Source organism: Crinia signifera, chromosome 8 (genome assembly GCF_055691185.1).
Source record: "Crinia signifera chromosome 8, ASM5569118v1, whole genome shotgun sequence".
Taxonomy (NCBI): Eukaryota; Metazoa; Chordata; class Amphibia; order Anura; family Myobatrachidae; genus Crinia; species Crinia signifera.
Window position 1 is genome coordinate 3,943,731 of NC_139224.1, and position 24,021 is coordinate 3,967,751.

Below are 24,021 nucleotides of genomic sequence, written 5' to 3' on the forward strand. Positions count from 1 at the left end.
AATGATGCAACGGGTTATGAAAATGTGACAGTTAGTAATGACTACAGCTGTGCACCAGCTAGGTGACCTGGGAAATGTGACAGTAAGTAATGACTACACCTGTGCACCAGCTAGGTGATATGGGGAATGTGACAGTAATGACTACACCTGTGCACCAGCTAGGTGATCAGGGGAATGTGACCGTTAGTAATGACTACAGCTGTGCACCAGCTAGGTGACCTGGGGAATGTGGCAGTTAGTAATGACTACAGCTGTGCACCAGCTACGTGACCTGGGGAATGTGACAGTTAGTAATGACTACACATGTGCACCAGCTAGGTGATCTGGGGAATGTGACAGTTAGTAATGACTACAGCTGTGCACCAGCTAGGTGACCTAGGGAATGTGGCAGTTAGTAATGACTACAGCTGTGCACCAACTAGGTGACCTGGGGAATGTGACAGTAATGACTACAGCTGTGCGACAGCTAGGTGATCTGGGGAATGTGACAGTTAGTAATAACTACAGCTGTGCGCCAGCTAGGTGACCTGGGGAATGTGACAGTAATGACTGCACCTGTGCACCAGCTAGGTGATCTAGGGGAATGTGACAGTTAGTAATGACTACAGCTGTGCGCCAGCTAGGTGACCTGGGGAATGTGACAGTTAGTAATAACTACAGCTGTGTGCCAGCTAGGTGACCTGGGGAATGTGACAGTAATGACTGCACCTGTGCACCAGCTAGGTGATCTAGGGGAATGTGACAGTTAGTAATGACTACAGCTGTGCGCCAGCTAGGTGACCTGGGGAATGTGACAGTTAGTAATAACTACAGCTGTGCGCCAGCTAGGTGACCTGGGGAATGTGACAGTAATGACTGCACCTGTGCACCAGCTAGGTGATCTAGGGGAATGTGACAGTTAGTAATGACTACAGCTGTGCGCCAGCTAGGTGATCTGGGGGAATGTGACAGTTAGTAATGACTACAGCTGTGCGCCAGCTAGGTGATCTGGGGAATGTGACAGTTAGTAATGACTACAGCTGTGCGCCAGCTAGGTGATCTGGGACATATGACAGTTAGTAATGACTACAGCTGTGCGCCAGCTAGGTGATCTGGGGGAATGTGACAGTTAGTAATTACTACAGCTGTGCGCCAGCTAGGTGATCTGGGGGAATGTGACAGTTAGTAATGACTACAGCTGTGCACCAGCTAGGTGATCTGGAGAATGTGACAGTTAGTAATGACTACAGCTGTGCGCCAGCTAGGTGACCTGGGAAATGTGACCGTTAGTAATGACTACAGCTGTGCACCAGCTAGGTGATCTGGGGAATGTGACAGTTAGTAATGACTACAGCTGTGCACCAGCTAGGTGATCTGGAGAATGTGACAGTTAGTAATGACTACAGCTGTGCATCAGCTAGGTGATCTGGGGAATGGGACAGTTAGTAATGACTACACCTGTGCACCAGCTAGGTGATCTGGGGAATGTGACAGTTAGTAATGACTACAGCTGTGCACCAGCTAGGTGATCTGGGGAATGTGACAGTTAGTAATGACTACAGCTGTGCACCAGCTGGGTGACCTGGGAAATGTGACAGTTAGTAATGACTACACCTGTGCACCAGCTAGGTGACCTCGGGAATGTGACAGTTAGTAATGACTACAGCTGTGCACCAGCTAGGTGACCTGGGGAATGTGACAGTTAGTAATGACTACAGCTGTGCATCAGCTAGGTGATCTGGGGAATGGGACAGTTAGTAATGACTACACCTGTGCACCAGCTAGGTGACCTGGGGAATGTGACAGTTAGTAATGACTACAGCTGTGCACCAGCTAGGTGGTCTGGGGAATGTGACAGTTAGTAATGACTACACCTGTGCACCAGCTAGGTGATTTGGAAAACGTGGACCGTTGGTAGATCTCGAGGACCAGCTTGGCCCATCCTGCCCTATACGATGAGCTCAATGAATTAGATTGTACAGAATATTGTCGGTGCTCCCATGTGAATGATGTAGCGAATACACACTGGACAACATTGTTAAGCAGCAATGATAGCAACTCCAACTCCACCTTGGTTGTTCCCCCTATATGCTGAGAGAGAATGAATAATGCAGTTTGGGGAATAAGAATACAGCATAATGTACTGTATCATAAATACATAAAGGAGATGTGTATTTTATGGCAGGCACTCAAACCCACAATAGTTATTTCACTTTCAATTAGACACCATAGAACACATAATGTAATTGTTCTGGACATTTCCCCAAGCTGTAGCTTTCAGTATGACACAGGTGAGGACTCTTGAGTCCTGGCTATATAATAAAGGAGCACGCCATACAGGAGCTGTATACATGTGTGCTGGTTAGGAGCCTTGCTGCAGCTGCACATCACAGCACACTATTTATCACAATATATGAACCATTTTCAGTTTTGATCATCACATTGACCATAGTCCAGGCCATACTGTAACTGTACAGAGCACAGCACCACACACACCAGTCAGTGACTGCGCTGTGATACCGTACTGTAACTGTACAGAGCACAGCACCACACACACTAGTCAGTGACTGCGCTGTGAGACCGTACTGTAACTGTACAGAGCACAGCACCACACACACCAGTCAGTGACTGCGCTGTGAGACCGTACTGTAACTGTACAGAGCACAGCACCACACACACTAGTCAGTGACTGCGCTGTGATACCGTACTGTAACTGTACAGAGCACAGCACCACACACACTAGTCAGTGACTGCGCTGTGATACCGTACTGTAACTTTTTCAGAGCACAGCACCACACACACACTAGTCAGTGACTGCACTGTGAGACCATACTGTAACTGTACAGAGCACAGCACCACACGCACACACACACTAGTCAGTGACTGCACTGTAATACCGTACTGTAACTGTACAGAGCACAGCACCACACACACTAGTCAGTGACTGCGCTGTGAGACCGTACTGTAACTGTACAGAGCACGGCAGCACACACACCAGTCAGTGACTGCGCTGTGAGACCGTACTGTAACTGTACAGAGCACAGCACCACACACACCAGTCAGTGACTGCGCTGTGAGACCGTACTGTAACTGTACAGAGCACAGCACCACACACACCAGTCAGTGACTGCGCTGTGAGAGCGTACTGTAACTGTACAGAGCACAGCACCACACACACCAGTCAGTGACTGCGCTGTGAGACCGTACTGTAACTGTACAGAGCACAGCACCACACACATCAGTGAGTGACTGCGCTGTGTGACCGTACTGTAAATGTACAGAGCACAGCACCACCCACACACACCAGTGAGTGACTGCGCTGTGAGACCGTACTGTAAATGTACAGAGCACAGCACCACACACACACCAGTCAGTGACTGCGCTGTGTGACCGTACTGTAAATGTACAGAGCACAGCACCACACACACCAGTGAGTGACTGCGCTGTGAGACCGTACTGTAATTGTACAGAGCACAGCACCACCCACACACACCAGTCAGTGACTGCGCTGTGAGACCGTACTGTAAATGTACAGAGCACAGCACCACACACACACCAGTCAGTGACTGCGCTGTGTGACCGTACTGTAAATGTACAGAGCACAGCACCACACACACCAGTGAGTGACTGCGCTGTGAGACCGTACTGTAATTGTACAGAGCACAGCACCACCCACACACACCAGTCAGTGACTGCGCTGTGAGACCGTACTGTAAATGTACAGAGCACAGCACCACACACACACCAGTGAGTGACTGCGCTGTGAGACCGTGCTGTAACTGTACAGAGCACAGCACGCACACACCAGTCAGTGACTGCGCTGTGAGACCGTGGTACTGGCATCTGCAGAATACATGATCTTTCCCGTCAGATACTTTGCCTGGAATTAATCGACTGGAAACTAAAAAGAGCTCTGTGTTCTCCTGGTACCTCGGCTATTCTGCGGCGATGTTTTATTGCTGTTTATTGATTATATTTTTCCCGGAAGAGATTGTGGCTCATTATGCAGCCGTGGTCGGTGTACTTGCTTATAGCGTGGAGTATTTCTCTATGCTGGGAGACCGGCACATAGACCAAATACAATCTCTGTTCTGATCACGCACCCAGCAAAAGGCAATATATGCAGGATGACCAGTTGTCGTCTATAATCAGTCTAGTGTAATATAATGTGCAGGCCTGTAATATATATACCAGCATCACTGTTTCTGCTGTAACCCCTACACACTGCTCCCACCTTGTGTGGCATTCAGCCATTGCCCCTGGGTTCCTCATTGTGGCTTTGATTCTAGTAGTAGATTGCTGGGTATCTGTTTCTTAGCCATGCAGTTTCTTACAATGGCTCTTCTTACATTTGTGTATAATCCATGCAGGGTGAAGACCTTGTCCCTGAACATCAGCAGGTGTAACGTCCCCACCATCATGGCTGCATTCTGTAAAACCCCTCAGTCTGTCCTGTTTGGGCCCATGCGGGCACTGGTGCATGCCATATGGGTGCTTTGTAGGACTTGGGCCGGTATCTCCGTGAACATTTTATGTTCTACCTAGAACCTGTGCATTGGTTTAATAAGGAACTTTTGCACCTTTTTCTTTCTTTGCTCTAATTGGAATGAAAATCGCTGCCTGGCTAAGTCGCTCCACCACCAACAGTGATTTTTGTTTATTTTTCTGCCACAGAAGAATTAGATTTTACTTAAACTATGCTACTTACACAAGGTGCGGGCGGATTGCAGATTTAGTGCTTGGCTAATTATGGCAATACCTCTAAATTGGGGGAAGGTGTATGTACAGAATGCTTTCAGATTCCTGGCCGTAGGGATGTCGGTATTCACGGACCTCAGTGTGGATGGTGGGATGTAAGCATGAGTGGCGGGTGAGGGTTAGGCTGCGGCGGGGGCGGGTCCTTTCTGTGAGACTAAATAGCAGTCCAATACCATTACACATTTAAGTTTACCTTGGCAGTTTACTATATGTCCCAGCATGCCCTGCCACAGATTTGATATAATTGCTAAAACTGTGGCAGGGCATGCTGGGATGTGTAGTTCCACAACAGCTGGAGGGCCGTGGCTATGACACCACTGCTCTAGCTGATCCTGCCTCGGTGATTATACGCTTTCCATGACATTATCATCAGCCAGGTGGGCGATAAATCCCGCACAGCGTCCTTTGCGCAGCTTTTGTTCTCTGCTGAACGTGAAGAGTTGAGTTCTGCGGTTTAATGGTCGCAGGTAGCTTGGGGCACATGACTTCAGCACTCGCCCCCAATTCGGAATCACCGTGTAGTATAAAACTTAGTCCAGGCTTACTTTCATCTGCAAGGAGAGGAAAAAACATTCGACGGTGGGTGACAATCAAAGGAATTTCCTCCAGTATAAAGTTTTTAGGTTCAGTTCCTCGTTCGAATGGGAGCTGTAGATAAACGGTAGCATGACCCATGTGATATACTGCTCGGCGTATGCGTTATTTGCATGCTGGTCTCTGATGTTGGTAACGGCGCGTGCACTCACTTGCAGCTATTGGTGTTTACGGGGAGGATAAGGCAGTTTCCCATCAGGCTGTGCAGCATTATGTTAGAGCTAGACAGTGGCGCGGGCTCCTGGGTGGCCTTTCTTTCAGTCTATATTATGTTTTCGTCTTTATGCGCTCTGTGATCTAGCGCGGTCTGGTTTATACCTATATATTATTCACTAACTGAATGTCACTTTGTGTTAAAAGCCTGTAAGTGACACTAGTAAAAAAGCAATGTAATAGGTGATAAGTGTGCGGTGCAGAGCTGGGAGTTGGGCGATCAGTGAGCTGTGCTGTGCAGAGCTGGGAGTTGGGCGATCAGTGTGCTGTGCTGTGCTGTGCAGAGCTGGGAGTTGGGCGATCAGTGTGCTGTGTGGTGCAGAGCTGGGAGTTGGGCGATCAGTGTGCTGTGCTGTGCAGAGCTGGGAGTTGGCCGATCAGTGTGCTGTGCAGAGCTGGGAGTTGGGCGATCAGTGAGCTGTGCTGTGCAGAGCTGGGAGTTGGGCGATCAGTGTGCTGTGCTGTGCTGTGCAGAGCTGGGAGTTGGGCGATCAGTGTGCTGTGTGGTGCAGAGCTGGGAGTTGGGCGATCAGTGTGCTGTGCTGTGCAGAGCTGGGAGTTGGCCGATCAGTGTGCTGTGCAGAGCTGGGAGTTGGCCGATCAGTGTGCTGTGCAGAGCCTGGCATTGGCCGATCAGTGTGCTGTGAAGTGCGGAGCTGGGAGTTGGGCGATCAGTGTGCTGTGCGGAGCTGGGAGTTGGGCGATCAGTGTGCTGTGCAATGCGGAGCTGGGAGTTGGGCGATCAGTGTGCGGTGCGAAGCCGGGAGTTGGGCGATCAGTGTGCTGTGCGGTGCAGAGCCGGGAGTTGGGCGATCAGTGTGCTGTGCGGTGCAGAGCCAGGAACTGGTCGATCAGTGTGCTGTGCAGTGCAGAGCCAGGAATTGGGCGATCGGTGTGCTGTGCGGCGCAGAGCCTAGAGTTGGCATCCTAGTTGTTCTATGGACTGACTCTAAGAAGTAGAAAGCTCTACAAGATGTAAGAGAAATACACAACTCTGGCTCTGCAGTACCATCAGTTACAGATGTGACTGTAACACGTAACGGTGGTGGTTAGAGACAATCTGCCTCATCACACACACGCGCACACTCATGTGACACCAGGGTGGTTCTTTGGGTGGTTGTCCTTGAGCTCTTAGAACAGGGATGATGGTAGGGACACCCCTAACCACTGTAGCGACCAGTCACACCTGTTCTAACTATTCGGTAATGTCATGGATGAGCGAAAACTCGCAACAAAAATCGTACAGCTTTTATAGACTCCTCGAAAACCCCATACACCTTAAATTACTTTTTAAAAGTAAACTTTCATTTTGTCCCATCTGAGCGATATCGATCTTTAAAAAAAAATAGTTTAGTGCGCATGCTCTATACACTAATGACCCCCTCACCCCCAACAAAATAAACCCTAGAATGTCTGTGTGCGCGTGTACATGTGGTAGGGAATATACTGTTGATTGTAAGCTCCACTCAAATAATCTCTGTACAGCGCTGCAGAATATGTGTGCGCTATATAATAACTGGTAATAATAATCTCTATACAGTGCTGTGGAATATGTGTGCGCTATATAATAACTGGTAATAATACTCGCTGTACAGCGCTGCGGAATATGTGTGCGCTATATAACTAATAGATTATAAATAATGAACGGTTCGGTCCAGCCAGGACCTTTTCGTACAGTCCAGCATACCATCTGTAATAGAGTATATTCCAGCAGCTAACAATGCCAGGTACAACGCCGGACGATGCTGCCAACTGAAGGCGTAGGTTCCCCTGTACAGTCACATGGTCTTACACAATGGCTACATCACTTCTCTGCACACAAAGTACTGCGTCGCTTGTCTTGCGCTGAGCTTCTTTTACATCCTAATTTGTATCTTCAGCACAATGCAATGCAAAAGTCGACATAGACACCTAAGAAACCAATGTCGACCTATAGTGATCGACCTCCGTTCTGTCAACGCGATAGAACAATAACAATATCTATAGAATTATGCATTTATCCCTAATTTACCTTTTTTTGTGGGAAACCTCTTTTTTTTACCTAACATTGTGCAGTTTGTGTACGTGTCATTTATCTGCAGCTCAGATACATGCCTACATGGTCAAGAGGTTCAGTTATTGTTCAGGCCAATCGCCGGCATAGAGAACGAATGTGATTTAAACACCTGACTGAACTTCATTGTTGGTGCTAAATGTGGTGGTTTGGGGTTCATATAGGAAAAAACAACATCTGGTGGCCAAAAAGGTGTTTCTTAATGAGTGGTTGGTGAAAAATGGGCAGACTGGTAGAAGGTGACGGTGGGATGTCAGAGAGTCTCTGGTATGACGAGCCTTGGAGCAGATGGGCACCAGCAGCTGAACACTGCACTGTTTCTGCATGTAGAGCGGTGTCTTATGGGAATTTCCTGATTCGGTGCCGCGTACATAAACCACAGGCGTCTAACCTTATCCCGTATCCTGTACGACTGTATACAGCAGTCGGTCAACTCACAAGTACCAACATATAGCAAATAACAGATTGTGTTATTTCCTGTGGCGGCCAGAGCAGAATGATGATGTGTTTTTGTGTTTTTTTCTTTCATCAAAAATGACCTTGAATCGGACGATATAAGCGGTTTTGGGTTTTAGGAATTTGGGACTGGTGGCTGCCTTATTGTTATTTATAATCCCCTTCACGCTTGGTAAAAGCAGTCCGTGCCCCCATTTGGTGAGGGAATACAGAATCTTCTCCCAGGGATCTGTGTCATCCGCTCGATATGACTGAATCCAACCGCTTCAACGTTTAAGGTCTTTGATGTGCGATTTCCAGCGCGGGGACTCGTCATGTAGGTTGGGAGCGCTCGTACCCCTCCCTTCATAATGAATGTGGTGTCACCCGTACACATGAAAGGATAGAATAACGGCCCAGGCCTAATTGTGTGCGATTCTAACTCCATTACAGTGTGAACATTGCGCCACTAATCCCTCAAATTAATTCCCTCGACTTCTTGTTTTTCTCTCCACTTGGTGCCAAGTTTGTCTCACAAGCGCCAGGTTCCCATTTGGATGTTTTCCTGGTGTGTAGAGGAGACTGGAAGGTTGAGGCAAAGTCATTATAAAGTTACATTGGGTCCCTTTTTGTGACATCGGGGTGACACAATCTGTTGAAAAGTCAGAAATGTAGCTAGTCTGCGGCCCTCGCCTCTCCCAGAAACCCCTGCTGCCTATGGGCAGGACACTGGCATATTCTGTATCTAGAATTGCTGTAATGCCCCTATAATCGGGGGCACCTCCATCACTCGGGATTTGTGGCTGGTTAAATGCAGGTAGAGGCAGAATCAGTGTAATATGGGATGCAGTAGCGATGTAGACATTGGGCCGTTCTGCAGAATGCTGTCTTTAGGGTTACGCTAAGTGAGGGTTACGGCTGGGCACGGTCAGCGGGCAGGTCGGGCTGAAGTCTTGGTTTTCTCTTGCAGAGCACCAGAAAATGTGTTACTCCGCGCTGGTCCTGGCTATGATCTTCTCAATGGGCGAGCCGCTCCCGTACCACCATTACGGTAAGTGCTCTTGGGGTTTAGCAGATTGCAGGGGTAGGCGGGGTCTGTCCCTCTGAATGCTGGCAAATGACAACTCATACAATCTTGAATAATATAGTCCAACAATGCAGACAGCAGGTCGTCTATCTCAGTAGATCTGCTGGTGTTGAAGGTAATCAGTTGGCTGGACATTGCAATGTATACAGGCCGGAAAGTAATACGGTCAATTGTTCATGAACAGTCAGAAGATGACCAGTTAGGACCCTTGTCACAGTCAGATGACGAGTTAGGATCCTTGTCAGCCATTACAAGTGGTCAGCATCCAGCTGTTGTCGCCCTGGTCCAGTTCGCCCCCCAGCGTATGTTGCTGTATTGTACATTGAGGCTCCTACGCGTGGGGATTAGCGCCTTAGGGGTGTATTCGCCATTCATTATTTAATCATGGGAATTTTCGCCCGATTTTGTGTACATTTTCACCCATACCATTTCACATTTTCTGTGCGAAAACGGGCGTGAATTCGCCAAAGCCACATGAATTTGCATCAATTTTGCCAATACACTTGGCTTTCACTGATGCCGGATTTTTGCCCAGACGAAATATCAGCACTAGGACTGAATAGGGGAATGGAATTTGCCCCCAAAAACGTGAGAAAACTGCAGATTTTTTGCCAGGGATTGAATATGGGCCTTAATCTGAAACCGTTGGGTTCAGTGTCCGGGTGGTGCTGCAAGCTGGCAATGGGGCAGATAAACAACCAACCAATCACCTCTATTTCGTTTTTCGAACGCCGCCTGTAATATGGCCGAATATATTAATGAGCGCAGGATAGTAAATCGGACATGCCTAGATGGGAAGCCGTTGGCACTGTATAACCAGTTGTTTGCAAGCAGGAAGGTTGGGAACAGCCAGGGACCTGCCAGTAGTGACCTGTATCTTCCAGTGGACAAGCTGATGTCATGTTAAAGTCCATGTTTGCAGTAATGTAACCATTGGCAGCAGCAGACCATGACACAGAATCTGAGCAGGAAACCGGCGGCGTTCTCCTGCAGTTTGTGCAGAGGACGGCGCGGTCTGGCTTTGCCTCTGGCCATTAGTTAGTAAGGTAGCGTAACAGCGCGTTTCCTTCAGGCATGTCTGCCATGGTCTCTACTGGCGCTGGCTGTCATATGTTCTCCCTCTATGCAGAAACTTAGACCTATGTTCATGGGACCGGCACTCGCAGCCAACGAACCAAGACCAGAGTCGTCTTCCTGCGCATTCGCACAGGGGAGCAATGGTTTGAGACTGCGCATGTGCAGCAGCTTGGTGCAAGCCTCCACGGCGAATTGATTTATTTGCTGGCTGCACACACAGCACTGTGGGTGGAGGGCGGAGGGCCGTGGTTGTTTCTGTGGGCAGCACATAGATGACGAGCAAAGCTGCACATTTAGCAATAATACATCCCTATCCCTGTCATTATCACAGAGCATCTGAACAGCCAGTTTGTCCAGTTCCTGCTGGATGTGATTGAGGACGGGCTGCCGTCTGACACCACCGAGCAGCTGCCTGACCTGTTCCTCAACGTGCTGCTGGCGTTCAACCTGCACATAACCGGTGAGTTACAGAGGGCCCGATTCAGCCTGTGTAAAACATTGGGTGGAGGGCAGCTGCTAGTTCTAACCGTCCACCTCTGAATCACCCCAGAGGCACACAGCGAGTTTTAGCAGCAGCACTAGAGGACAAGGGCGTGTCCCCCCCCCCCCCACTAGAGGACAAGGGCGTGTCCCCCCCCCCCTCCCACTAGAGGACAAGGGCGTGTCCCCCCCCCCACTAGAGGACAAGGGCGTGTCCCCCCCCACTAGAGGACAAGGGCGTGTCCCCCCCACTAGAGGACAAGGGCGTGTCCCCCCCCCCACTAGAGGACAAGGGCGTGTCCCCCCCCCACTAGAGGACAAGGGCGTGTCCCCCCCCCACTAGAGGACAAGGGCGTGTCCCCCCCCCACTAGAGGACAAGGGCGTGTCCCCCCCCCACTAGAGGACAAGGGCGTGTCCCCCCCCCCACTAGAGGACAAGGGCGTGTCCCCCCCCCCACTAGAGGACAAGGGCGTGTCCCCCCCCCCACTAGAGGACAAGGGCGTGTCCCCCCCCCCACTAGAGGACAAGGGCGTGTCCCCCCCCACTAGAGGACAAGGGCGTGTCCCCCCCCACTAGAGGACAAGGGCGTGTCCCCCCCCACTAGAGGACAAGGGCGTGTCCCCCCCCACTAGAGGACAAGGGCGTGTCCCCCCCCACTAGAGGACAAGGGCGTGTCCCCCCCCACTAGAGGACAAGGGCGTGTCCCCCCCCACTAGAGGACAAGGGCGTGTCCCCCCCCACTAGAGGACAAGGGCGTGTCCCCCCCCCCCACTAGAGGACAAGGGCGTGTCCCCCCCCCCCACTAGAGGACAAGGGCGTGTTCCCCCCCCACTAGAGGACAAGGGCGTGTCCCCCCCCCACTAGAGGACAAGGGCGTGTCCCCCCCCCACTAGAGGACAAGGGCGTGTCCCCCCCCCACTAGAGGACAAGGGCGTGCCCCCCCCCACTAGAGGACAAGGGCGTGTCCCCCCCCCCCACTAGAGGACAAGGGCGTGTCCCCCCCCCCCCACTAGAGGACAAGGGCGTGTCCCCCCCCCCACTAGAGGACAAGGGCGTGTCCCCCCCCACTAGAGGACAAGGGCGTGTCCCCCCCCACTAGAGGACAAGGGCGTGTCCCCCCCACTAGAGGACAAGGGCGTGTCCCCCCCCACTAGAGGACAAGGGCGTGTCCCCCCCACTAGAGGACAAGGGCGTGTCCCCCCCCACTAGAGGACAAGGGCGTGCCCCCCCCCCACTAGAGGACAAGGGCGTGCCCCCCCCCCACTAGAGGACAAGGGCGTGTCCCCCCCCCACTAGAGGACAAGGGCGTGTCCCCCCCCCACTAGAGGACAAGGGCGAGTCCCCCCCCCACACTAGAGGACAAGGGCGTGCCCCCCCCCCCAACTAGAGGACAAGGGCGTGTCCCCCCCACTAGAGGACAAGGGCGTGTCCCCCCCCACTAGAGGACAAGGGCGTGTCCCCCCCCACTAGAGGACAAGGGCGTGTCCCCCCCCACTAGAGGACAAGGGCGTGTCCCCCCCCACTAGAGGACAAGGGCGTGTCCCCCCCCACTAGAGGACAAGGGCGTGTCCCCCCCCCCACTAGAAGACAAGGGCGTGTCCCCCCCCCACTAGAGGACAAGGGCGTCTCCCCCCCCCACTAGAGGACAAGGGCGTCTCCCCCCCCCCCCCCACTAGAGGACAAGGGCGTGTCGTCGTCCCCCACTAGAGGACAAGGGCGTGTTCCCCCCCCACTAGAGGACAAGGGCGTGTCCCCCCCCCCCACTAGAGGACAAGGGCGTGTCCCCCCCACTAGAGGACAAGGGCGTGTCCCCCCCCACTAGAGGACAAGGGCGTGCCCCCCCCACTAGAGGACAAGGGCGTGTCCCCCCCCCCACTAGAGGACAAGGGCGTGTCCCCCCCCCACTAGAGGACAAGGGCGTGTCCCCCCCCCACTAGAGGACAAGGGCGTGTCCCCCCCCCACTAGAGGACAAGGGCGTGTCCCCCCCCACTAGAGGACAAGGGCGTGTCCCCCCCCACTAGAGGACAAGGGCGAGTCCCCCCCCCACACTAGAGGACAAGGGCGTGCCCCCCCCCCAACTAGAGGACAAGGGCGTGTCCCCCCCACTAGAGGACAAGGGCGTCTCCCCCCCCCCCACTAGAGGACAAGGGCGTGTCGTCGTCCCCCACTAGAGGACAAGGGCGTGTTCCCCCCCCACTAGAGGACAAGGGCGTGTCCCCCCCCCACTAGAGGACAAGGGCGTGTCCCCCCCCACTAGAGGACAAGGGCGTGTCCCCCCCCACTAGAGGACAAGGGCGTGTCCCCCCCCACTAGAGGACAAGGGCGTGTCCCCCCCCACCACTAGAGGACAAGGGCGTGTCCCCCCCCCCCCACTAGAGGACAAGGGCGTGTCCCCCCCCCACTAGAGGACAAGGGCGTGTCCCCCCCCCACTAGAGGACAAGGGCGTGTCCCCCCCCCACTAGAGGACAAGGGCGTGTCCCCCCCCACTAGAGGACAAGGGCGTGTCCCCCCCCACTAGAGGACAAGGGCGAGTCCCCCCCCCACACTAGAGGACAAGGGCGTGCCCCCCCCCCAACTAGAGGACAAGGGCGTGTCCCCCCCACTAGAGGACAAGGGCGTGTCCCCCCCCCCCCCCCCACTAGAGGACAAGGGCGTGTCGTCCCCCCCCCCCCACTAGAGGACAAGGGCGTGTCGTCGTCCCCCACTAGAGGACAAGGGCGTGTTCCCCCCCCACTAGAGGACAAGGGCGTGTTCCTCCCCCACTAGAGGACAAGGGCGAGTCCCCCCCCCCACACTAGAGGACAAGGGCGTGCCCCCCCCCAACTAGAGGACAAGGGCGTGTCCCCCCCACTAGAGGACAAGGGCGTGTCCCCCCCCCCCCCCACTAGAGGACAAGGGCGTGTCGTCCCCCCCCCCCCACTAGAGGACAAGGGCGTGTCGTCGTCCCCCACTAGAGGACAAGGGCGTGTTCCCCCCCCACTAGAGGACAAGGGCGTGTTCCTCCCCCCCCCCACTAGAGGACAAGGGCGTGTTCCTCCCCCCCCCCCACTAGAGGACAAGGGCGTGTTCCTCCCCCCCCCCCCCCACACTAGAGGACAAGGGCGTGTTCCTCCCCCCCCACTAGAGGACAAGGGCGTGTTCCTCCCCCCCCCCACTAGAGGACAAGGGCGTGCCCCCCCCCCCCACTAGAGGACAAGGGCGTGTCCCCCCCCCCTCCACCACTAGAGGACAAGGGCGTGTGCCCGTCCCCCCCCCCCCACTAGAGGACAAGGGCGTGTGCCCCCCCCCCCACTAGAGGGCGTGTCCCCCCCCCCACTAGAGGACAAGGGCGTGTCCCCCCCCCACTAGAGGACAAGGGCGTGTCCCCCCCCCCACACTAGAGGACAAGGGCGTGCCCCCCCCCAACTAGAGGACAAGGGCGTGCCCCCCCCCAACTAGAGGACAAGGGCGTGTCCCCCCCACTAGAGGACAAGGGCGTGTCCCCCCCACTAGAGGACAAGGGCGTGTCCCCCCCCCCACTAGAGGACAAGGGAGTGTCGTCGTCCCCCCCCCACTAGAGGACAAGGGCGTGTCGTCGTCCCCCACTAGAGGACAAGGGCGTGTTCCCCCCCCCCCCCCCCCACTAGAGGACAAGGGCGTGTTCCTCCCCCCCCCCACTAGAGGACAAGGGCGTGTTCCTCCCCCCCCCCCCCCCCACTAGAGGACAAGGGCGTGTTCCTCCCCCCCCCCCCACTAGAGGACAAGGGCGTGTCCCCGTCCCCTCCACCACTAGAGGACAAGGGCGTGTGCCCGTCCCCCCCCCCCCCCACTAGAGGACAAGGGCGTGTGCCCCCCCCCCCCCACTAGAGGACAAGGGCGTGTGCCCGTCCCCCCCCCCACTAGAGGACAAGGGCGTGTGCCCGTCCCCCCCCCCCCCCCACTAGAGGACAAGGGCGTGTGCCCGTCCCCCCCCCCCCCCCCACTAGAGGACAAGGGCGTGTGCCCGTCCCCGTCCCCGTCCCCCCCCCCCACTAGAGGACAAGAGCGTGTGCCCGTCCCCCCCCCCCCCCACTAGAGGACAAGGGCGTGTGCCCGTCCCCCCCCCCCCCCCCCCCCCACTAGAGGACAAGGGCGTGTGCCCCCCCCCCACTAGAGGACAAGGGCGTGTCGTCCCCCCCCCACTAGAGGACAAGGACGTGTCGTCGTCCCCCACTAGAGGACAAGGGCGTGTCCCCCCCCCCCCCCCACTAGAGGACAAGGGCGTGTCCCCCCCCCCCACTAGAGGACAAGGGCGTGTGTCGTCCCCCCCCCCCCCACTAGAGGACAAGGGCGTGTTCCCCCCCCCCCCCCCCCCCCCCACTAGAGGACAAGGGCGTGTGTCCCCCCCCCCCCCCACTAGAGGACAAGGGCGTGTGTCCCCCCCCCCCCCCACTAGAGGACAAGGGCGTGTGCCCCCCCCCCCCACTAGAGGACAAGGGCGTGTGCCCCCCCCCCCACTAGAGGACAAGGGCGTGTGCCCCCCCCCCCCCCCCCACTAGAGGACAAGGGCGTGTGCCCCCCCCCCCCCACTAGAGGACAAGGGCGTGTCGTCGTCCCCCCCCCCCACTAGAGGACAAGGGCGTGTCGTCGTCCCCCCCCCCACTAGAGGACAAGGGCGTGTGTCCCCCCCCCCCACTAGAGGACAAGGGCGTGTTCCCCCCCCCCCCCCCACTAGAGGACAAGGGCGTGTGTCCCCCCCCCCCCCCCACTAGAGGACAAGGGCGTGTCCCCTCCCCCCCCCCCCCCCCCACTAGAGGACTGTGGCACTATATATTTGCTCCAGCACAATGCGCACGCTCACAATGTATCCTGGCAGGACGGTGGCACTATATTGCGCACGCTCACAATGTACCCTGGCAGGACGGTGGCACTATATATATTTGCTCCTGTACAATGCGCACGTTCACAATGTACCCTGGCAGGACGGTGGCACTATATTGCGCACGCTCACAATGTACCCTGGCAGGACGGTGGCACTATATATATTTGCTCCTGTACAATGCGCACGTTCACAATGTACCCTGGCAGGACGGTGGCACTATATATATATATATATATATATATATATATATATATATATATATATATATATATATATATATATTTGCTCCAGCACAATGCGCACGCTCACAATGTATCCTGGCAGGACGGTGGCACTATATATATTTGCTCCTGTACAATGCGCACGCTCACAATGTATCCTGGCAGGACGGTGGCACTATATATATTTGCTCCTGTACAATGCGCACGCTCACAATGTACCCTGGCAGGACGGTGGCACTATATATATTTGCTCCTGTACAATGTGCACGCTCACAATGTATCCTGGCAGGACGGTGGCACTATATATTTGCTCCTGTACAATGCGCACGCTCACAATGTATCCTGGCAGGACGGTGGCACTATATATATTTGCTCCTGTACAATGCGCACGCTCACAATGTATCCTGGCAGGACGGTGGCACTATATATATTTGCTCCAGCACAATGCGCACGCTCACAATGTACCCTGGCAGGACGGTGGCACTATATATATTTGCTCCAGCACAATGCGCACGCTCACAATGTAACCCTGGCAGGGCGGTGGCACTATATATATTTGCTCCAGCACAATGCGCACCGCTCACAATGTATCCTGGCAGGATGGTGGCACTATATATATTTGCTCCTGTACAATGCGCACGCTCACAATGTACCCTGGCAGGACGGTGGCACTATATATATTTGCTCCTGTACAATGCGCACGCTCACAATGTACCCTGGCAGGACGGTGGCACTATATATATTTGCTCCTGTACAATGCGCACGCTCACAATGTACCCTGGCAGGACGGTGGCACTATATATATTTGCTCCTGTACAATGCGCACGCTCACAATGTATCCTGGCAGGACGGTGGCACTATATATATTTGCTCCAGCACAATGCGCACGCTCACAATGTACCCTGGCAGAACGGTGGCACTATATATATTTGCTCCTGTACAATGCGCACGCTCACAATGTATCCTGGCAGGACGGTGGCACTATATATTTGCTCCTGTACAATGCGCACGCTCACAATGTATCCTGGCAGGACGGTGGCACTATATATTTGCTCCTGTACAATGCGCACGCTCACAATGTACCCTGGCAGGACGGTGGCACTATATATATTTGCTCCTGTACAATGTGCACGCTCACAATGTATCCTGGCAGGACGGTGGCACTATATATTTGCTCCTGTACAATGCGCACACTCACAATGTATCCTGGCAGGACGGTGGCACTATATATATTTGCTCCTGTACAATGCGCACGCTCACAATGTATCCTGGCAGGACGGTGGCACTATATATATTTGCTCCAGCACAATGCGCACGCTCACAATGTACCCTGGCAGGACGGTGGCACTATATATATTTGCTCCAGCACAATGCGCACGCTCACAATGTAACCCTGGCAGGGCGGTGGCACTATATATATTTGCTCTAGCACAATGCGCACGCTCACAATGTATCCTGGCAGGATGGTGGCACTATATATATTTGCTCCTGTACAATGCGCACGCTCACAATGTACCCTGGCAGGACGGTGGCACTATATATATTTGCTCCTGTACAATGCGCACGCTCACAATGTACCCTGGCAGGACGGTGGCACTATATATATTTGCTCCTGTACAATGCGCACGCTTACAATGTACCCTGGCAGGACGGTGGCACTATATATATTTGCTCCTGTACAATGCGCACGCTCACAATGTATCCTGGCAGGACGGTGGCACTATATATATTTGCTCCAGCACAATGCGCACGCTCACAATGTACCCTGGCAGAACGGTGGCACTATATATATTTGCTCCTGTACAATGCGCACGCTCACAATGTATCCTGGCAGGACGGTGGCACTATATATTTGCTCCTGTACAATGCGCACGCTCACAATGTATCCTGGCAGGACGGTGGCACTATATATTTGCTCCTGTACAATGCGCACGCTCACAATGTACCCTGGCAGGACGGTGGCACTATATTTATTTGCTCCTGTACAATGCGCACGCTCACAATGTAACCTGGCAGGACGGTGGCACTATATATTTGCTCCAGCACAATGCGCACGCTCACAATGTATCCTGGCAGGACGGTGGCACTATATATTTGCTCCTGTACAATGCGCACGCTCACAATGTATCCTGGCAGGACGGTGGCACTATATATATTTGCTCCAGCACAATGCGCTCGCTCACAATGTATCCTGGCAGGACGGTGGCACTATATATATTTGCTCCAGCACAATGTGCACGCCCACAATGTATCCTGGCAGGGCGGTGGCACTATATATATATTTGCTCCTGTACAATGCGCACGCTCACAATGTACCCTGGCAGGACGGTGGCACTATATATTTGCTCCTGTACAATGCGCACGCTCACAATGTATCCTGGCAGGACGGTGGCACTATATATTTGCTCCTGTACAATGCGCACGCTCACAATGTAACCTGGCAGGACGGTGGCACTATATATTTGCTCCAGCACAATGCGCACGCTCACAATGTATCCTGGCAGGACGGTGGCACTATATATATTTGCTCCAGCACAATGCGCACGCTCACAATGTACCCTGGCAGGACGGTGGCACTATATATATTTGCTCCAGCACAATGCGCACGCTCACAATGTAACCCTGGCAGGGCGGTGGCACTATATATATTTGCTCCAGCACAATGCGCACGCTCACAATGTATCCTGGCAGGACGGTGGCACTATATATATTTGCTCCTGTACAATGCGCACGCTCACAATGTACCCTGGCAGGATGGTGGCACTATATATATTTGCTCCTGTACAATGCGCACGCTCACAATGTACCCTGGCAAGGACGGTGGCACTATATATATTTGCTCCTGTACAATGCGCACGCTCACAATGTAACCTGGCAGGACGGTGGCACTATATATTTGCTCCAGCACAATGCGCACGCTCACAATGTATCCTGGCAGGACGGTGGCACTATATATATTTGCTCCTGTACAATGCGCACGCTCACAATGTAACCTGGCAGGACGGTGGCACTATATATTTGCTCCAGCACAATGCGCACGCTCACAATGTATCCTGGCAGGACGGTGGCACTATATATTTGCTCCTGTACAATGCGCACGCTCACAATGTACCCTGGCAGGACGGTGGCACTATATATATTTGCTCCTGTACAATGCGCACGCTCACAATGTAACCTGGCAGGACGGTGGCACTATATATTTGCTCCAGCACAATGCGCACGCTCACAATGTACCCTGGCAGGACGGTGGCACTATATATATTTGCTCCAGCACAATGCGCACGCTCACAATGTAACCCTGGCAGGGCGGTGGCACTATATATATTTGCTCCAGCACAATGCGCACGCTCACAATGTATCCTGGCAGGACGGTGGCACTATATATATTTGCTCCTGTACAATGCGCACGCTCACAATGTACCCTGGCAGGATGGTGGCACTATATATATTTGCTCCTGTACAATGCGCACGCTCACAATGTACCCTGGCAGGACGGTGGCACTATATATATTTGCTCCTGTACAATGCGCACGCTCACAATGTACCCTGGCAGGACGGTATCACTATATATTTGCTCCTGTACAATGCGCACGCTCACAATGTATCCTGGCAGGACGGTGGCACTATATATTTGCTCCTGTACAATGCGCACGCTCACAATGTACCCTGGCAGGACGGTGGCACTATATATATTTGCTCCTGTACAATGCGCACGCTCACAATGTAACCTGGCAGGACGGTGGCACTATATATTTGCTCCAGCACAATGCGCACGCTCACAATGTATCCTGGCAGGACGGTGGCACTATATATATTTGCTCCTGTACAATGCGCACGCTCACAATGTATCCTGGCAGGACGGTGGCACTATATATTTGCTCCTGTACAATGCGCACGCTCACAATGTATCCTGGCAGGACGGTGGCACTATATATTTTCTCCAGCACAATGCGCACGCTCACAATGTATCCTGGCAGGACGGTGGCACTATATATATTTGCTCCTGCACAATGCGCACGCTCACAATGTATCCTGGCAGGACGGTGGCACTATATATATTTGCTCCTGTACAATGCGCACGCTCACAATGTATCGTGGCAGGACGGTGGCACTATATATATTTGCTCCTGTACAATGCGCACGCTCACAATGTACCCTGGCAGGACGGTGGCACTATATATATTTGCTCCTGTACAATGCTCACAATGTATCCTGGCAGGACGGTGGCACTATATATATTTGCTCCTGTACAATGCGCACGCTCACAATGTATCGTGGCAGGACGGTGGCACTATATATATTTGCTCCTGTACAATGCGCACGCTCACAATGTACCCTGGCAGGACGGTGGCACTATATATATTTGCTCCTGTACAATGCTCACAATGTATCCTGGCAGGACGGTGGCACTATATATATTTGCTCCAGCACAATGCGCACGCTCACAATGTACCCTGGCAGAACGGTGGCACTATATATATATTTGCTCCTGTACAATGCGCACGCTCACAATGTATCCTGGCAGGACGGTGGCACTATATATTTGCTTCTGTACAATGCGCACGCTCACAATGTACCCTGGCAGGACGGTGGCACTATATTTATTTGCTCCTGTACAATGCGCACGCTCACAATGTATCCTGGCAGGACGGTGGCACTATATATATTTGCTCCTGTACAATGCGCACGCTCACAATGTACCCTGGCAGGACGGTGGCACTATATATATTTGCTCCTGTACGATGCGCACGCTCACAATGTACCCTGGCAGGACGGTGGCACTATATATTTGCTCCAGCACGATGCGCACGCTCACAATGTACCCTGGCAGGACGGTGGCACTATATATATTTGCTCCTGTACGATGCGCACGCTCACAATGTACCCTGGCAGGACGGTGGCACTATATATATTTGCTCCTGTACAATGCGCACGCTCACAATGTACCCTGGCAGGACGGTGGCACTATATATATTTGCTCCTGTACAATGCGCACGCTCTCAATGTACCCTGGCAGGACGGTGGCACTATATATATTTGCTTCTGTACAATGCGCACGCTCACAATGTACCCTGGCAGGACGGTGGCACTATATTTATTTGCTCCAGGACAATGCGCACGCTCACAATGTATCCTGGCAGGACGGTGGCACTATATATATTTGCTCCTGTACAATGCGCACGCTCACAATGTATCCTGGCAGGACGGTGGCACTATATTTATTTGCTCCAGGACAATGCGCACGCTCACAATGTATCCTGGCAGGGCGGTGGCACTATATATATTTGCTCCTGTACAATGCGCACGCTCACAATGTATCCTGGCAGGACGGTGGCACTATATATATTTGCTCCTGTACAATGCGCACGCTCACAATGTATCCTGGCAGGGCGGTGGCACTATATATATTTGCTCCTGTACAATGCGCACGCTCACAATGTATCCTGGCAGGACGGTGGCACTATATATATTTGCTCCTGTACAATGCGCACGCTCACAATGTATCCTGGCAGGGCGGTGGCACTATATATATTTGCTCCTGTACAATGCGCACGCTCACAATGTACCCTGGCAGGACGGTGGCACTATATATTTGCTCCAGTGCAATGCGCACGCTCACAATGTATCCTGGCAGGACGGTGGCACTATATATTTGCTCCAGTGCAATGCGCACGCTCACAATGTACCCTGGCAGGGCGGTGGCACTATATATATTTGTATCCTGGCAGGGCGGTGGCACTATATATATTTGTATCCTGGCAGGGCGGTGGCACTATATATATTTGCTCCAGTACAAACTGTCTTCAGTTACAGTTTGAATTCTTCTCCTTTTCACCAGTCCCAGCAAACAATGTGATTATGAAAACTGTCTGCAAGCGCCCCAACGTCAAGATCTTTACAGAGAAGCTGCTGCTGCTTCTCAACAGAGGCGGTAAGTGTCCAACCCTCCCCCCGTCCGTCCGTGTGTCCCCCCCCCCCCCCCCCCCGTCACAAGCTGTCACTCATCTGTCCTCTCACCACTAGGTGATCCTGTCTGTATCTTCAAGCACCAGCCGCAGCCGCAGCACTCCGTCCTAAAGGTCCTCCAAGATGTGTTTGCCAGCGCAGACACGGCAAACATCTTCTACCACTCGGACATGATGGTAATGATCGATATCGTTGTGCGCCAGATAGCGGATCTGTCTCCTGGGGATAAGGTGAGCCTGGGGCCTGATACGGGATGGGCCTGCTGCTGTTTTTGGGATGGATTATTGGATAGACAGAAATTAGGTCGACATGGCTGAAGGCCAACAGGGTCATTGGGTCGACACAAGCATTGGGTTGACATGGGGTTTTTCACTTTCTTTGTCCAGAATGTCGACACAGTCAACATGAACACAAAGAAAGTGCACAACGTCCCCTCGCGTGGCACGATGCACTCACACACATGCTCACTACGCTCGGCACACTCGCCCTGGTGGATGGTAGGACATGAAATACCGCCTGTCGGCACGTGTGGGCTCCAGGAAAAAAGCGAAAAACCCCATGTCGACCTAATGTCCCTGTCAACCTACAGTCATGTCGACCTAGTGACTGTATCCCGTTGTTTTATATGAAGCCAGATATTGTTTAATGTGTCCGGAGACTAATACGGGCCACACATCAGGTGGCGATTCCCTGACTCCAATCTGCCGATCTCTGCTCAAGAATCTGCGGCCAGTCAGGAAGCACCACAAACACGGCACGCTAAGACTTCCTGCTATTGAGAGTTTACTGGTCCGCATCGGTGACTCTAAGATTCTGCAGGGCATCGGGAGGATGGGAAATCCCCCCCCCCCCCCCCATGATGTATGAACTCCTAGAGGCTACATACACTGTGGCGCTGCATAAGGAACCGATACAGGTTTCCAAGACTTTGTCTCCTGCGAGAGTCGCTTTCTGACCATGTTCTAGGAGGTTCTGTAATTTATAGGCCACTGTTTGGTTCTAGATTAATATCTCACTATGGAGTTTGGCTGATGTACAGCACCAATTCCAGGCCATGACGGAGCCTCATCTGTTCTGCTTCATGCTGTACGTGTAGATTTATTAATGCTGAATTATGCACATATCAGTGGAAGAACCTTTTTTAATTAGAGGGAATATCTCAGCTGTGATTGCAAAATAAAACACTTTCCCTCTAGCTGAGACACATTCCACATATAGAGATATATATATATATATATATATATATATATATATATATATATATATATATATATATATATATATATATATATATATATATATATATATATATATATATATATATATATATATATATATATATATATATATATTCATCGCACCCTATGGGTGCTCTTCACACCGTCGTAATGGGCTGCGCCCCCTTAATTTGTGAACGTTTGTATTGTGAGAAATATGGTTAGAATTGTATGACCGATACCTGTATTGCAACTTGAGTTATAGGTGAAATGTGTTAAATAGAGAGCATATGATTTGGAAGGGGGGTGTATTGTTTTGTTTAATTAAAAAGCGGTTACAGAGTAAGATGTACATTGATAGTGTGGAGGGTACAGTGACATTTGTGGGTGTGGGGGGGGGTGTTCGGTTCTCCTTTGCCATGGATGTAGGGAAACCATCTGGTCCTCCCACATCAATGGTTTATGGCCGATATTGATTTGAAATCATTGATGGTCGATGGGCATCCCTAGAACTGGAGGAGGGTGGGGGACAGTATGCAGCTCCTGGCAGTGGGTGAGCGTCGAAGGGGGGTCCGCAAATTGCGGGAGGGGGGTTGTGGGGTTCAGTGAATTGTGGGGGGGGTTGCGGGGGTCCGTGAATTGCAGAGGGGGGGCGCAGGGCGGGGCTAGAATCGCAGGAGGGGGGGGTGCAGGGGTCTGTGAATTGCGGGAGAGGGCGGTGGTCCGCAAATCGCGGGGGTGGGGTAGCGAATCGTATGAGGGGGCGTGAATCGCGGGGGGAGGGGGCGCGCAAATCACGGGAGGGGGCGTGGGGGCCCATAAATCGCAGGAGGGGGGGTTGTGGGGGTCCGGGGTGTGGTGCGGTGCGGGCAGAGGAAGGGGGTGCGGGCAGACCTGCCGCTCAGCACTGTGGGCTGGTTCTGTCACTATGAGTTTGTGTGGGCGGAGTCAGAGGCTCTGATAGGCTATTAGCCTATGACTCCACCCAGCGTTATAGACACTCACACATTGAGTGACAGATGTAGCGCTATATATATATAATACACAATTATTATGTTGTGGCTGAGATTTATTGCCGCTACGTTATCAGTGTGTGC

General features: G+C 53.0%; 1 protein-coding gene across 2 annotated transcripts in view; it reads left to right on the forward strand.

Moving 5' to 3' along the window:
• NCKIPSD (NCK interacting protein with SH3 domain) overlaps window positions 1-24,021 on the forward strand; it is a 93,037-nt gene that overhangs the window by 64,099 nt on the left and 4,917 nt on the right. For both annotated transcript variants that reach the window (XM_083155597.1, XM_083155598.1), the window contains exons 9-12: window positions 9,003-9,083; window positions 10,528-10,656; window positions 21,580-21,672; window positions 21,765-21,937. In XM_083155597.1, the coding sequence (XP_083011723.1) occupies window positions 9,003-9,083; window positions 10,528-10,656; window positions 21,580-21,672; window positions 21,765-21,937 (476 nt within the window). The remainder of the gene's footprint in view (window positions 1-9,002; window positions 9,084-10,527; window positions 10,657-21,579; window positions 21,673-21,764; window positions 21,938-24,021) is intronic.